The 16,606-nt window shown below is 42.5% G+C and overlaps 1 protein-coding gene across 3 annotated transcripts in view; it reads left to right on the forward strand.

The window, feature by feature from the left end:
* Positions 1 to 16,606, forward strand: part of ADAM12 (ADAM metallopeptidase domain 12) — a 303,749-nt gene that overhangs the window by 247,082 nt on the left and 40,061 nt on the right. For all 3 annotated transcript variants that reach the window (XR_012905666.1, XM_025188248.2, XM_075935285.1), the window contains exons 13-14: positions 7,938 to 8,027; positions 10,071 to 10,266. Coding sequence is in view for 2 of the 3 variants with exons in the window: in XM_025188248.2 (XP_025044033.1) it covers positions 7,938 to 8,027; positions 10,071 to 10,266 (286 nt within the window). In the remaining variant the exon portion in view is untranslated. The remainder of the gene's footprint in view (positions 1 to 7,937; positions 8,028 to 10,070; positions 10,267 to 16,606) is intronic.

Raw genomic sequence — 16,606 nt, forward strand, 5'->3', positions numbered from 1 at the left:
ATGGCATAAGGAAATATGTAGATAAAGCATAAGAAACATGCTAATTCTTAGCAGCATTACCTACCCTTTCACTGTTTACTGGAGTCTTAGAAGACATTTAGGAGTAAATTAGAGCTAAGTGACAGCACAGAACACTGAGAACCAGGACTAGTGGCTGTAAACACACTTTATAGGGACACAGGAAACTTGGCTATACTCAAAAGTGGACATCTTGCTAACTAAAATCATGGCAGATCACGGATGTTGCTGGACAAGAGAGTGACGGCCTAGAGAGGTTCAACTGTACAAACCTTATATAGAAGAGGGCAAAAGTGCTTGCAAATTAGTCAAAGTTTTTTTTCAGACTGCTCTGTATTAAATAAAACTCTCTCCTTCCTTCATTTTTCAATCTTAAACTTTAATTAAATTCCCCAAGATAGCTGTTCATCTCTGCTTACTTTTCATTGTGCCTTATTGCAGTGCAGTAGGCAGGTCTAAGTGTCATCTTAGTGTGGGTTTTACAAACTACCTGTATCTCTTAAAATTAGTGCTGGAGAACTTTAACTGAGTTCCTATTGGGATTTACAACATGGGAATCCCTTTCAGCATTAGTTAATTACCTGAAACCAATACAAATTAGTTAAAATAATTCAGATTTCCCAAGATACCATATAATAGCTGGAGAATTCTTTCCTTGGATTTGGAGCTACTTGTTTTTATAGATTACATAATATCAAAAATATTGCTCCTAAGGAAACCTGCTTCCATTTTCATGCACAATACATTTTCCCTCTTGGTTTGAATTTTTTCTTTGCAGATTTCTGATTCAGTTGCCTTAATAATAGAAATAACCTACATTACATCCAAAAAGGATGCTGCTACTACCAAGCTGATTTACTTTAATTTAGTGCATGTGTCAAAGGACTGCTAGAATGAGAAGAGAAAATGCAGAATACGGGGAGTAAAATGATATCTGATCAGACACACATACTTCTTTTGGCCTCTCTATTCATTGGTCATATTGAACTTCTCTGAGATTAACCAAATTGAACTCATCAACAGAGGTGGCATTTGTCTCCTCTGATAAATATTGAACTGCCAACAAAATAGACTCAGGGCAGTAAAAATGGCAAGAGTTTGCTGTAGCCTTTCTATACAATATATTGAATTTATACAAACCATAAGTATTTCCTGACAGCACACTCATTATTTGGGGTAACAGGGTTGTAGAAGTAGGCTTGTCTTCTTGTTTAATGCCAGCAGAGTGTCAATGGCTTGCAAATATGTTTCTAATCCAGTTATCTTTCTCATTTTTACTCAAGTGTTAATAACACCTTTTTAAAGTCAAAGCCCCTTAATACCATTGAATGGTACCTTAAGCTGTCTCATCTCTTTCTCTTTTCTTAAATATCTTAAACTATGATTCAGGTATGAGGAATTTAACTTGCTCCCACTGTGGTCAGAGAGGTATCAGCAAATCTCTTACATTATTTAACGTTTCATTAGCCAAGTTGTTTAGACCAATGTCAGTACATCAGTGCTGCATATGACCTTGTAGCACATGATAGTTGCACATGATAGTTTTACCAACTTTCAAGATTAAATATCACTGCAAACATATGTATGTATAACAAGTGGTTTGTCAGATGGACCTTTGATCTGACCCAGTATGGCCATTCTTCCGTGTTAGGGTATGTCTAGACTACGGCGCTATTTCTGGATGCCAGAAGTATCCTGAAATAGCAACATTGTGTCTTTAAACGCTCCCGCTATTTCCTGAAATAGCAGGCATGCTATTCCTGTGTCCCTGTAATCCTCGTTCCACGAGGGTTAAGAGATTTGTCGGAATAGTGCCTTATTTTGAAATTAGGTGCTGTCTACACAGCGCCAAATTTCAAAATAAGCTCTTTCGACCCAGACTTTCAAGATTAAATATCACTGCAAACATATGTATGTATAACAAGTGGTTTGTCAGATGGACCTTTGATCTGACCCAGTATGGCCATTCTTCCGTGTTAGGGTATGTCTAGACTACGGCGCTATTTCTGGATGCCAGAAGTATCCTGAAATAGCAACATTGTGTCTTTAAACGCTCCCGCTATTTCCTGAAATAGCAGGCATGCTATTCCTGTGTCCCTGTAATCCTCGTTCCACGAGGGTTAAGAGATTTGTCGGAATAGTGCCTTATTTTGAAATTAGGTGCTGTCTACACAGCGCCAAATTTCAAAATAAGCTCTTTCGACCCAGACTCGAAATAATCATCACAGTTTATCCGACAGAAGGGTGCTGTCTAGATATATCCTAGAATAATGGTTTATAACTCTCTTTGCTGTACTCATATCAAGAAGTAGAGAGCTGTATTTAATGTCCAGGTTTAAGAAGTTTGTACACAGTATGATGACTTCACAATAGACCCGAAAAATGAAGGAGTAACATTAGTTCGAACCAAGGGGTTTGGTTTGAACGAACGTGTCCTGGAGCACATTTTCACTTTCAAAACAGCTGTTGATTGGAGTAACACACTGGCGAGATCATGCTAATGAAGCACGGGATATATAAATCCCCGCTTCATTGACTATTTCGAATGCCTACATTTGCATCCCTAGTTCGAACTAGGGTTCAAGTGTAGACATACCCTGAGTCATTGAGAAGTATGCATCTCAGTATAAGGCTCAGTTAAGACAGGATAAGATTAACACTGATATCAATGCAAAACACCAGTTAAGTTCAGTATTCCCCATCATGGCCCACATTAAAGCTTCAGACAGACAGAAGGGAGGGGTGTGCTGCAGTCATACTCTTTAGCACCTGCTTCCTCCTTTTATTTCGAATTTAAACAGTTTTGAAACAAATCCCAGAAAAAGCGTAAAGAGCTGTAACATCTCTTGGACAGCAGAGAGGCTCACTCTACACTCCACATCCTGCCAGTAATGGAAGAAATTATGAGAGATGCTGGAGCCTTGTGATAACAAGCTGTTCCATATATCAGTAACTTACAGGAGTTGTAATTTGTTTGGCTGAAATGCAGTCATAGGCCAGGCAACCTACTCTAAGAAACCTAAGCCCTACTTTTTCTGTTCCTGTGAACAAGAAAAATTTAAAGTAGCTGGACCTGTGATTATCCATATCCTCTCTCTTGCCTCATTTTAAAAAAATTATAACAATTTACAAAGCACAACATCTATTTGCCTGCCTTTTTCCATGCTGAGTAATAGGAGAGTGAGTGATTAGAATTCTGCAAGAGTGCTATTGAATTTTGGTTGGAATTTCATTCATAGCCTACATCCTACCTTTGAACATACTGTAGCATGGATAGATGGCAAACTGACAACACTACTGAACAGCAGTTTTATCTGATGCTATGTTTTTTAGATCTTAGAGGCCTGTGATTTAGCTTGGAACTCATTACTACAATCTCAGAAGCAAATCCACTATTTTCTTAAAGTTTTTATTGACTCAGTCTAAGAAAATAAATTTTATAAAAACCCACATACATGGGAAGTGCCATAGTCTAATGCACCAACATAAACCGAGAATGTTTCAGTTAGTGATAATGCGGTTCATATTTTCTGCAAAGCTCTCTATCAGAATAGTTCCGATAACACTATTGCAGTTGCACTCAGCTATACTGAACAATATCTCATTCTTTATACCATCCACCAATCCCATTACAATACAGAATTCTGATGATAAACTTTCTTAAAATGGAGAACTTTCTGGTGTTATATTTAATGACACTATAAAGCCCTTCTGTCAGACCATTTAATTGTGCAGAAAGAATAGTAGATATGGCAGGTTACCAGCTTGGCTTAACAGAGAAATCTTCAGTGAGCTTAAACACAAAAAGGAAGCCTACAAGAAGTGGAAACTTGGACAGATGAGGAATATAAAAATATTGCTTGAGCATGCAGCGGTGTAATCAAGAAGGCCAAAGCACGATGGGAGTTGCAGCTAGCAAGGGATGTTAAGGTTACAAAAACGTTTTGTACAGGTATGTTAGCAACAAAAAGGTGGTCAGGGAAGTGTCTGTCTATACTACAGAGTTCTGTCAGAAAAACTACCGTTTTTCTGACAAAGCTCGAGGAACGTCCACAGTGCAATTGTGTTCTTCTGCAAGAAAAGCGAAAGAACAGAGGAGTTTTTCTGACATTGGTAATATTCATTTTATGAGGAAGAAGCCTTTTTGCAAAAGAGCTCTTTCTCAAAAAGGCATGTGTGGATGGGGAAAAGAAAGTCCTTTCAGAAGAAGAGGAAAAAGCACCAGAGCCCTGGTGGCCATTTCATCCATAGCAATCACAGCTTACATGCGAGAGAGCATCCATTCAGTCTGGACGGTCTCTTTTGAAAAAAGCAGATCGCTTTTTTGATGCACTTTTGCAGAGTGGACACTCTCTTTCGAAAGAAGATTTTTCAGAGGATCTCTTCCGAAAAAAGCTTCTTCCAAAAGAAGCCTGTAGTCTAGATGTACCCTCACTCAGTGGGGAAGGTAACCTAGTAACAGATGTGGAGAAAGTTGAAGTAGTCAAGGTTTTGTTGTTGTGTTTGTTTGTTTGTTTGTTTGTTTGTTTGGCCTCAGTCTTCAGACAAGGTCAGTTCCCATAATGCTGCAGTGGACAGCACAGTATAGGGAGGAGGTGAGAATCCATCAGTAGTGCAAGAAGAGGTAAAGGACTATTCCAAAGAGCTGATCCATGCACATATCCGTGGGGCTGGATGTGATGCATTTAGGGGTGCTGAGTTAGCTGAGGTAATTGCAGTTCAATAGACATTCTGTTTGAATATTTGTGGCAATTAGGGGAGATCTCAGATGAACAGAAAAAGGCAAATGTAGTGCCCATCTTTAAAAAGGGGAAGAAGGAGAGACTGAGGAACTACAGACCAGTCAGCCTCCTCAAGAAATCCATTTTGAAAAACTTAGAGGAAAGGAAGATGGTCAGGGACAGTAAACATGGATTCACCAAGGGCAAGTCATGTCTAACTAACTTATTTGCTTTTTATGATGAGATAACTGTCTCCTGAGATATGAGGAAAGTAGTGAATGTGATACACCTTGACTTCAGCAAAGGTTTTGATATGGTCTCTCACTGTATTCTTCCCAGCAAGTTAAGGAAGTATGGCTTGAATGAATGTACCCACAGGCATGAGCGGTGAGTTATGTGGTCTTGTAGTGCCCTGGCTCCAGCAATATCCAGAGTCGGGGGCCCTGCTTCACCAATATTTGGAGCTGGGTCTATCCGCTGGCCCTGCCTGGAGCGGGCCCCGGCTCCCCCTGTAAGCCTCCCCCCCCCATGCGTCCGTCCCCAGAGCATCTCTGTGATGGGGTCCTCACCCCGCCACACACACTAGCCCTGCTGGCGGTGTTGTGCTCGCGGCTGGCAGGCTGACGCCATTTTGGGCTTGCGGCTCATGCGCAGGGGTGGCCAGCGGAGACCACCCCCGGTCTGGTGCATGCGCAAGCCAGCTGGGCCAGAAACTGGCAGGCTGACGGACCCAGGGGAGACCTGGCCAGCCGAGGGCATGCCGGTGCTGGAAGAAGGCGCCAGTATTTAAAAACAGCGGAGTCAGACAAAAGGGGGAAGGCAGAGAGTGAGCAGCCAGCTCACCCGCAGGAGCCCCCTTCTTACCCCAGAAGGCTGCCAGAACACCTGGGGAGGGCAGACGCGCCGGAAGAGGAGGCCGTGCTCCAGGGGTCTGGCACCGATCAGTAGGGTTACCCTTAAAATATACTGGCCACATCTCATGGGCCACACCTTGTGGAACGAGGTGTATAGCTAGTTCGGATTAGGAAGCCTAATCCGAACTAGCTAGTCCGTGCCGCATGGCTACATGTGGCACGGGATTCGAACTAGCCGGCATTTAAAAATGGCGCCGGCTGGCTTTATGCAAATGAAGCCCGGGAAATTCAAATCCCGGGCTTCATTTGCAACTCCGTATGACTACATTTCCCCCCCCAGTTCGAACTAGGGGGGTAGTGTAGACATACCCAGATACTGCTACAGGCTGGGGACCAACTTGCTAAGTGGCAGTTCTGCAGAAAAGGACCCAGGAATTACAGATGACAAGAAGCTGGATATAAGTCAACAGTGTGTCCTTGTTGCCAAGCAGTCTAACGGCATATTGGGCTGCATTATTAGGAGAATTGCCAGCAGATGGAGAGAAGTGATTATTCCTTTCTATTTGACACTGATAAGGCTACATCTGCAGCATTGCATCCAATTTTGAGCGGGCCCCCACTACAGAAAAATGCAGAAAAACTGGAAAGAGTCCAGTGGAGGGCAAGAAAAATAATTAGGGGGCTGAAGCACATGACTTATGAGGTGAGGCTGATGGAATTGGGTTTATTTAGTTGAAGTAAAGAGGAGGAGGATGTGATAGCAGCCTCCAATTACCTGAAGAGGAGTTCCAAAGAGACTGGAAGTAGACTATTTTCTGTGGTGGCAGATGACAGAACAAGAACCAGTGGTCTCAAGTTGCACAAAGAGAATGATGAAGCACTGGAATGAGTTGCTTGATGGAATCTCCATCCTTAGGGGTGTTTTTTAAGGCCAGGCTTGACATCGCCCTGGCTGGAATTATTTGGAGTTGAACTAGATGACCTCCTGAAGTCTCTTCCAACCCTAGTCTTCTATGATTCTCAGTTGGAGTAAATCAGTAAACTCAGTGAAACTGTGTTGATTTACACCACTGAGAATATGGCCTCTAATCTATTCTGTATTCTACCTATAAGTAACTAACAATGAGGGTGGGATAAATTCTTTTTTTTTCTAGGATTCGCTAAATTCATTTTTTCATATAATGTTTTTGATAAGTCAGATATCTTTAGGGTCTGATTCTGTTATCAGTGATCCAGTGCAGCCTCATTGATAACAGTGTCACTGACCACACATAGCTGTGGACAGAATTTGACACTAAGGATTTGATTCACTATTACATTCCTGGAGCCTGATTCACTATTACATTCCTTGAGCTTCATACTACAGGCAGTCCCCGGGTTACGTACAAGATAGGGACTGTAGGTTTATTCTTAAGTTGAATTTGTATGTAAGTCGGAACTGGCGTCCAGATTCAGCTGCTGTTGAAACTGACCAGTGGCTGACTACAGGAAGCCCGAGGCAGAGCTGCTCTGCCCCGGGCTTCCTGGAATCAGCCGCTGATCAGTTTCAACAGCGGCTGAATCTGGACGCCTGGGACACAGCAGCTGGGGTGCTGCCGGGTTGGTCCCCGCAGCGCCGAGGAGCGGCGCTGCGGGACCAACCCGGCAGCACCCCAGCTGCTCTACCCCAGGCGACGGCGAAAAAAGTCTGGACTGCTGGGGGGGCGGGGAATGCACTAGCTGCACCCCCCCCCCCCCCCAGCAGACCAGGGAGACACGGAGCAACTTTTCTCGCCGCGGAGGACGCGGGCGGCGGGACCTCCCAGATGCACCGCAGTCCTGCCGCCCGCGTCCTCCGTGGCGAGAAAAGCCTGGTCTGCTGGGGGGGGGGGACGCACTAGTAGGGCCCCCCTCACCCCAGCAGACCAGGGAGACGCGGAGCAGCTTTTCTCGCCGCGGAGGACACGGGCGGCGGGACCATGGCGCATCTGGGCGGTCCTGCCGCCCTCGTCCTCCGGGGCGAGAAAAGCTCCGTTCGTATGTAGGGATCCGACGTAAGTCGGATCCACGTAACTCGGGGACTGCCTGTAGTGTAACTCCATTTATTTCAGTGGAACTAAAACCTTGGGTGAATCTTACATGCTTATACTGTACATATTAATATTTAGGCATGGCCCTTGGAAGTTTACTACAGTTACTTATAGGGTCACAAATGTAAAGGCCAAAAGGTCACCTTCTTTGACCTTTTACATGTAATTTCATAGTATTTCCTGTACAAACCCATAACTTGTTTGAGCTCTAGAGCATGCCTCTTAGAAAGACTTTTGATTTAAAGTTGTTCAATGTTAATTCACTCCCTTTCAAGGAATGTACAAATCGTTGCTGTAACGCTACTACCTGCACTTTGAAATCAGAAGCAGTGTGTGCACATGGACTTTGCTGTGAAGACTGTAAGGTAAATTTATAGAAAGGTTTCTTATTTCTGTGAGATGGCAGAATTCCATAATCATCTTAACTGCAGATTAGTGAACAAGGAGGCAGAACAAACAAATTAGTATAATTAAGCATTAAGACACTTGTGGTGTTTCATGTAAGTAGTTAAAAAACTATCTACCAGAAACAGCAGTTGAAGGTACTAGGCCAAATCAATAGGGACAATATTAATTTGTGCCTGCAGTATTGGTGGCTGTTTCCACTCACTCATACACCCTGAATGTATATGAACTTCTACATGCAAATTTCTGCAGACATTTCTGGGTGCTATGCCATGGCAAGCAGTCAAGATACACTAGACATGCTTCATATGCCCTGTCTGGAGGGGTTCTTAAAGAAGATGAATGTTAATTCTTTAAAACAAACTTTTTTGTTGACAAGTCCCAAGTGACAGTAGATCTTCAGGCTTGTGGCTACGTTTATGAACAGCCAGACAGGGCTGCCACAGACAGTAACATTCCTAAGGCCTCAAAACAGCTTTTGGATAAGAGCTAGTAAAGTATCTAGGCAGGGTTTCACGGAAGCTAGCAGGCACTGTTTTAAGCCTGTTTAGATGCTTTTCTAACACGTACAGTTTATCAGAGTCAGTATGTTTGTTGCCTAGAATACCTTCTGGATGCAGTTAAAAATTTAGTGCTCCAGTGCATAACCATTGTCAAGCTGTTGATAAGTAAGTACTCAGAATGGCTAGCTATGCAGTTGCTGACTGCTTTCAACTCTGAAGAGAATGGGGGGAAGGTCGTGAAACATCTGTTATGATACAAAGGCCACCCAGTTCAGTATGCAGGAAAGGGGAAGAATCCACATCCAAATAGGGATAATCTGCTCCTGAGTTAATTCTGTTAATTAAGGCCAGTTCATGTAATCATATGTGGTTAATTTGCTGACTCGGTAGTTAGAGCCCTGCACAGATATAAAATTTGTATCTTCATCCACATCTGTATACACAAAAATGAACCGTAGAGATCCGCATTGACATCCATGCATGTGGATACCTGCAGGTATAAAGTGGATATTTGCAAATATTCAGCGTTCTAAATACAAAATTTGTATCTGCATCCACATCCATATCTGCAAAAATGAGCTATGGCTATGCACGTCCACATCCATGGATGTAATTACCCATGGATGTAAAGTGGATATTCGTGGATTTGCAGGCCTCTGTTGATAGTTATGTCATTACAGTCATCTTGAGCATGTAATGTAGACCCAATATCAATAGTGAACCACTGAAAATATTTTCAGCCTCACATTTGATCCACATATACAGTTGCCCTTTTCCATTAAACATGACATACTTTTATGTCTATGGAAGCAATTTTTAAAAACTCCTTGAAAAGTGATGCTAGCTCTTTATCTTTTCATGGCTCTCCCACCCAATAAAACCAGTACTATTTTAGGTGATACCAGGATATTGTCTTTCTTAAAATTCATTATGTTTTCCCAGAGTCAATTTCATCTTTGTAAATTAAATAACACAAGACCAAATCCTGATTCACTGTGTATCCACAGAGTAGAGCCCTAAAGAGCTGCCTAGGTGCCACGGAAACTTGCACCCATCTTTAGGACATTATTTAGTGCTTGCATGGCTAACCATCCCCATATGCATTCCCCAAAGACAGAATATGATTATGTCTAAACTACAAGACTCTTCCACAAGAGGACATTCAAATGGAGCGCTCATTTGCATATGTCATGCTCTCATTTGCATTTCCTCTTCTGTCCATTTAAAAACCAAACCAGTGTTAATTAAAGGTCAGGTTTTATTCTGAGGTGTACCACCTGATCCATACATTTTCATCCAGGAGCAAAGTCGTACTCTAGCTTTCTGTCAACAACCTTTACACAATATAGCAGGTAAATATATATTACGTACTCTATTGTTTTTATATTGTGCTTAATGGTCAATTGATGCAGAGCTACCCAAACATTACTATGTAGCATAAATTATCCTGCTTTGTATCTTTTATTGATTGGAATTACAACAGCTTTTTTCTTCCTTCAGTTGAAGCCAGCAGGGATTTCTTGCAGAGACTCAAGTAACTCCTGTGATCTGCCAGAGTTCTGCACTGGAGCCAGTCCTCACTGCCCAGCTAATGTATATTTACATGATGGACATCCATGCTACAGAGTAGATGGGTATTGTTATAATGGCATATGTCAGACCCATGAACAACAATGTGTCACACTCTGGGGAAAAGGTAAGTTCTGGATACAAGGAGCTAGTATTACAGCATTTTTTAATAAAATATCAAATCTCATGTGACTTTGAAAGAATGAGCAAGAGAATGTATAACGCAATATGTATCCATTTTAATCAGAAATACACCTAAAGAAGTTGTGCCAGTTTTTTGTTCATGCTCACATTCATAGATCTTAAGGCCTCCTTATTAATAAAAAGTTCAGATTAGTTTTAAAAAAGTTGTCTTTTAGGTAGGCTCTGAGTTCTCATTTTGCTGGGGATACTTGACCCCCTTTGCCCCAGGCCCTTCCCCATGCCACCCTTTCTCCTAAGCCCTGGCCCTGCCTCCTCCCCCAAGCATGCCCCATCCCCACACCTCCTCTTCCCTCCCAGAGCTTGAATGCTGCAAATCAGCTGTTCAAGGCACTCTGGAAGCACTGGGAAGGACAGGATGGAGTTGGTAAGCCCGGGGCCATCAGTGTGTGAGAGGTGTGGGGAGAGGGGGCAGAGCTTGGCACCAGTGGGAGCTCTGCACCCACTAATTTTCCCCTGTATGTACTGCAGCCCAGAAGCAACCATGCAATCAGTGCCTTTGATGTTAGGCATTTGGGGTCAGATCCTCAGCTGGTGTAAATCAACATAGCTTCATTGAAGTCAATGGAGTTACTCCAGTATACACTCTCTGAGGATCTGGCAAATAATATTCTTATTCTGACGGAACAATTTTAGGATATTTATATGATGGATTTTATTTTAGGATTCCTCTTAAATAATGTCTAGTGGTTATAGCAGAAGATTGAAAGACAGTGTTCCTGGCTGCTACTTACTGGCTATGTGGCTTGAGGCAAATTACTGTATTTAAGCCCTGATTCTGTCATGACTTCACTGGGACATAAAAACATGTTTAAAGTTAAACATGTGCTTAAATACTTTGCTGAACTGGTGCCTGGAGCCATTCTGCAAGGTGCTGAGAACTCTCAACTCTACTTGAAGTCATTAATGCAAAATGAAATAAGATATTAAGGTCTCAGGAGTTAATTGCCTGATTTGTGTGTGTGTGCTGTGTGTACACAATCCCATGCAAAATTGCATCTGAACTACTCCACCAGTACACTAGCAGCCTTACTTACAAACCATAGACATAGTCAGGGATAAAACCCACTCTTAAATGCATGGGTACGGGAAGTTTTGTACAAAACAAAAACACTTTTCAAAACAGTTTTCCATACAATGGTACATTATTCAGTTGGATTGTTAGTAATTCCTGTTAGTGAGATACATTCAGATAAAGGTCAGGAAGCTGAATTCCCACGGCTCCATAGTTATCTTCATTTCCTGAGGAAGAGGTTCCTCTGGAAGATCCAGAGCTCACTGCCAGTTTCCTCACACCCATCTTTAAACTTCTGTTCAACATGGGCTGTACTGTGTGGCAAGACTGTAGTAGATACCAGGGCACATTTATTGTTAAAAATGGTCAGAGGTCTTGTTGAGTTCAGGAAACTGTAATTACTTCATTTGTCTCATGCTTAGTTTCAATACCATGTGCAGGCACATGCACATCCACATCCACCCCGTTCCAGGCCCATACTAGGAATGTAAAAAGTCATTTAAAAATGTAACTGTGTAACCACTAAAAATCCTAGCAGTTACATGATTACACGTGCTGTGGGCTCTGTAGTATAAGGCTTTATAAGCTTTATACTGCAGAGCCCTCCTGGAAGTGGGGCTGGAGGGATTCCCCGGGAGGCTTCGCTGCAACTCTGCAGCCAGATCCTGGGAGCAGATTGCTGGCCCTGCTCCCGGGGAGTCAGGGTGTGTAACCTGCGGTGGGAGGGCCAGACCAGGCACACTACAGACAGAGGCTGCTCTTGCTAGCTGGCCAAGGGTGGACAGGGAGCTGGTCCAGCCCCCGCTGGTTAACAGGAACTGGTAAGCCTCGCCTATTAACGGTGCGGTTTACCAGTTAATCTTTTAGGGTACATCTGCACAGAAACATTATTTCAAAATAACTAGTGCTATTCTGAAATAACTTAGTCTGTGTCTACACAGTAGGCAGTTATTCCAAAATAGTGTCAAAACACTGTCAAGCTGGAGGACTTCTTACTCTGACTCCTGTGACCCTCATTGTACACGGAATAAGGGAAGCCAGAGGAAGAGTGCACTATTTCAAAATAAGTGCTGTGTAAATGCTCCCTATTGCAAAATAAGCTGTGCAATTGACGTAGCTCAATTTGTATAGCTTATTTAAGTTAAGCTCTGTTGTATAGATATACCCTTACATCCCTAGTCCACACTAAAACAATGGCTCTCTGAGTTGCAGTAGCAGCCAGAAATGGTGCAGCTAAACAGAAGGGTGTGACAGCATACAGTTTTTATAGTATGGTGACAGAATCTCTAGAGAGTCTTAGCATTTGCAAAGTTGAACTGTTTCTAGCTCCTGCTGTATTAAAGGTGCTAATTTTCCTACTGTTGTTGCCCCTACAATATGAACAGTCACTTCTCATCTGTGGTAGCTTCTGAGACTACATTTCTGAGGGAGAGGAGATTACCAAACCAAAATCGAGGGGTTTGAGTCTTCTACCACTAACATCTTTGTAAATCAGATATAACCGCATTGAAGTCACAGAGCTATACTGGTGTAAATTCTCTCCATGTAAGATCAGAATCTGCCTCCTTTTTATCTTAATAATAAAGCAAAGAAGCCTGAATCTTAAATGAAATTACTAATATCAGTAGCTGCAATGGCTCTGTTGTTTTTAAGGCATAAGGCCCGTACCTACTCCTGAATACAGTTGTGTTTGTGAGAATCAAGGCCAGATCCTCAGTTGGTAAAAAATGACAAAGCTTTGTTGATTTCACCAGACTTACCCCCAATTTATACCAGCTGGCCCACAGCATTTAAATAATTGTTCAATCAAAAATCCAACACTGAAAGAGACAAAAAAAAGCCCAGCATATATCAGTACAGCAATTGGAAGTAAAACAATATGCAAAACCATTATAGTGAGTTTAAGAGACCAGTCTTCAACTAGACCCCTCTTACTACACAGGAGAGTCACATTTTGGGCAGAGAGTGGTGATTTCATAATAACCATCAGTGAAAAGTGGAGCATTTGGTAATGAGAACATTGTATATTCTAGGTATTTTGGTGTCCCCGGTTACTGTAGTAGTGAGTGCCTCATAATCTTTTTGCATGTATTTATATACACAGCTGAGGTATGAAAGTGCATTTTAGCCCCATTGTTCAAGTGGGGATACTGAAATATAGAGAAACAATTGGTAAAATAATTAGCATGAACCAAGCTTTTGAAAAGCATTTAAATGATTTAGGAGCCTTCGTCCCAATTTTAAAAGGAATTTCAGCTCTTGGCAGCATAAGTCCCTTTGACTTTCAGTGACATTAGTCTCCTAAGAAGATGTCTACATGGCAAAAAATAAACAAATGAAAGTGGCAGTGAGTCTCAGCGCCTGGGTTTAGAGACTCACACTTACAGGGCTTGTGCTCTGGTGTTATAAGTAGCAGGAAGTCATGTGGGATAAAACATAGTAAAGTTTCCTGTACAAAAGAAGTCCTTATGTGAGTGTCCTTTGTACACTCCTGACTCCTGTCTCCTGACAAAGGCCAAGTATCCCCTGTAATAAACGTCAACCCTACCTTTGTAGCTCTAGTTAAAGAAAAGCAATGAGATATTTGAATTTGTGTAAATTATGGAGACCAATGAGAATCTGTTTCAGGGAAACGAGAACTACATTTAATGTTTCTTCATTGCTCCAAGCAGATAAGTCTAGTTCACACATAGAAATACTTTTCATGGCTCTCTCACCCAATAAAACCAGTAGTATTTTAGGTGATACCAGGATATTGTCTTTCTTAAAAATCATTATGTTTTCCCAGAGTCAATTTCATCTTTGTAAATTAAATAACACAAGACCAAATCCTGATTCACTGTGTATCCACAGAGTAGAGCCCTAAAGAGCTGCCTAGGTGCCACGGAAACTTGCACCCATCTTTAGGACATTATTTAGTGCTTGCATGGCTAACCATCCCCATATGCATTCCCCAAGGACAGAATATGATTATGTCTAAACTACAAGACTCTTCCACAAGAGGACATTCAAATGGAGCGCTCATTTGCATATGTCACGCTCTCATTTGCATTTCCTCTTCCTTTCCCTTTTGCACAAGAGGTTTTTGCACAAGAAAGTGCTGTGTAGATGGCGCCTTTTTGCGCAAAAAAACCTTTGTACAAAAAATGAGGAAGAACGGCTCTTGCACAAAAGGGGGGGTTTGTGCAAAAAGGCACTGTCTTCACAGCGCTTTTTTGTGCAAAAACCTCTTGCGCAACAGGGAAAGGAAGAGGAAATGCAAATGAGAGTGATGTATGCAAAAGAGTGCTCCATTTGAATTTCCTCTTGCAGAAGAAGCTCGTAGTTTAGATGTAGCCTAGGTCTCTCTTCAACCTGTGGTCCTCCACCATACATGGTAGTTGAGTAGTAGGGTATAATCTCAGGGGACAATCCCTGAGTGGCAGCCAGGGAAACTCAGTGGCACATCTAAGACAGGACCTGAATGACAATTTAGCATTAGAGCTATCAGACAAAGTAAGGGCATATTTAGGAGAAGATACAATACCTACTGGCAATCAGGATGGAAGGAGTCTTGCAACACTAATTGAGCTTCAGAACCATTTAATTCAATCTTTTGTGCACAGGACCTCAGATCAGAGAATGACATGGAACTCTTGCCTTTCTGCATTCAGTCACTTGCAGCAAAAGCCAAATAATAATAATTATTATTATTATTATAATAAGAGTGTCTGAAAGAAATAATATAATAATAATTATAAGAGTGTCTGAAAGAAAAGGCCAAGCAGCCTTCTCCCTTGCACCTATACACACATGGGGAAAGTGCATAACATATTTGATGCTTTGAAGGCCTCCACAGCTAGAGTTTGATCCTGGATTGAAGCCACTTAAAAACATATGGTGTGTTTCACCAAGCATTTGGCTAGCTAGAAAGCTCCGGGGACAGTCTCTAAAGAGCATCATTACTGTGCTCTGCTCCCAGTGCAGATTTTTCTTCTGTTTTATGCTTGCATGTGCAGAAGATAAGTTAGGTCAGGTAGTATTCTTCTGCAGAGCTCTGTGTAACACAAAAGCTTGTCTCTCAGGCCAATAAAAAATATTACCTCACCTGTTTTGTCTCTAATATCTTGAGACCCACATGGCTACAGCAATACTGCATACTCTTGCATGTGTATCATGTTTATACTAAAAGAGTAAAATGCTTCCACTTGAAACATTTTTTTTATATTTCCATTTCTAAAAAGTTATATTGCCATTTGTTTGACCTACCAACAGTAATATGACTGAAGGATACATCAATCGTAAATGCATTTGTATAATGTCTGCAGCTCCATTGGCATTTTCAGGATAAACTACATATGCAGAAAACTATGAGAAACAGACAAATTATTGATTTCCTGGGAGTGTGGAGAATGTTAACCTTTAGACTGCTGGCATTTTCCACACTGACAGGCAAATAAATCTTTCAGAAGAGGAGCAGAGGGTGTGCATCTACATTCATTTGTTCCTGTGTGAATAACGTGGGACAGCTCATGCAGCCAAATGTCAGATGGCCTTCTTGTTGGGTGGAGTCTGTCTGTTGGTTCTATCACAGAATAGAATCATAGAACACTAGAACTGGAAGGGACCTCAAGAGATCATCAAGTCCAGTCCCCTGCTCTCACAGAAGGACCAAGCACAGTTTATATCATCCCTGATAGATGTCTGTCTAACCTGCTGTTAAATATATCCAGTGATGGAGATTCCACAACCTCCCTAGTACGGATTTTAAGGACTAGTCGAATATGCTTATTGGATAGTCAGTCGATTAGTTGATTTCCCCTCACTCCCCCCCCCCCCCCGCCCCTTGCTGCCTCTATCAGGTAGAGGCAGCAAAGGGAGAAGAAGAGGGGGGTACTTGAATGCGGCAGTGCCGCACAGCTGAGCTGGGAATTAGTTGTGTGGTGCTGCGCACGTGGATCCTGGGGTCAGCTGGGGACTCCCCAGCTGATCTCCTGCTCCAGTGTGGCATTTCCACGGAGCCCAAGATCAGCTGGAGAGTCCCCAGGTGATCAGCGCTCGGCATTTCAAAGGGGCAGTTGCATAGCTGATGCCTGGCTCAGCTGTGTGGCGCTGTCCCTTTCAAATGCTGAGTCAGTCAAAGGGGCAGCCCCGCACAGCTGTGCGGTGCTGCCGCACATGGAGCGTGAGGTCAGCTAAGGACTCACCAGCTGATCCAATGCTCCAGCACAGCATTTCCACGGAACCCGGGATCAGCTGGGGAGTTCCCAGC

Source organism: Pelodiscus sinensis, chromosome 8, assembly GCF_049634645.1.
Source record: "Pelodiscus sinensis isolate JC-2024 chromosome 8, ASM4963464v1, whole genome shotgun sequence".
NCBI lineage: Eukaryota > Metazoa > Chordata > Testudines > Trionychidae > Pelodiscus > Pelodiscus sinensis.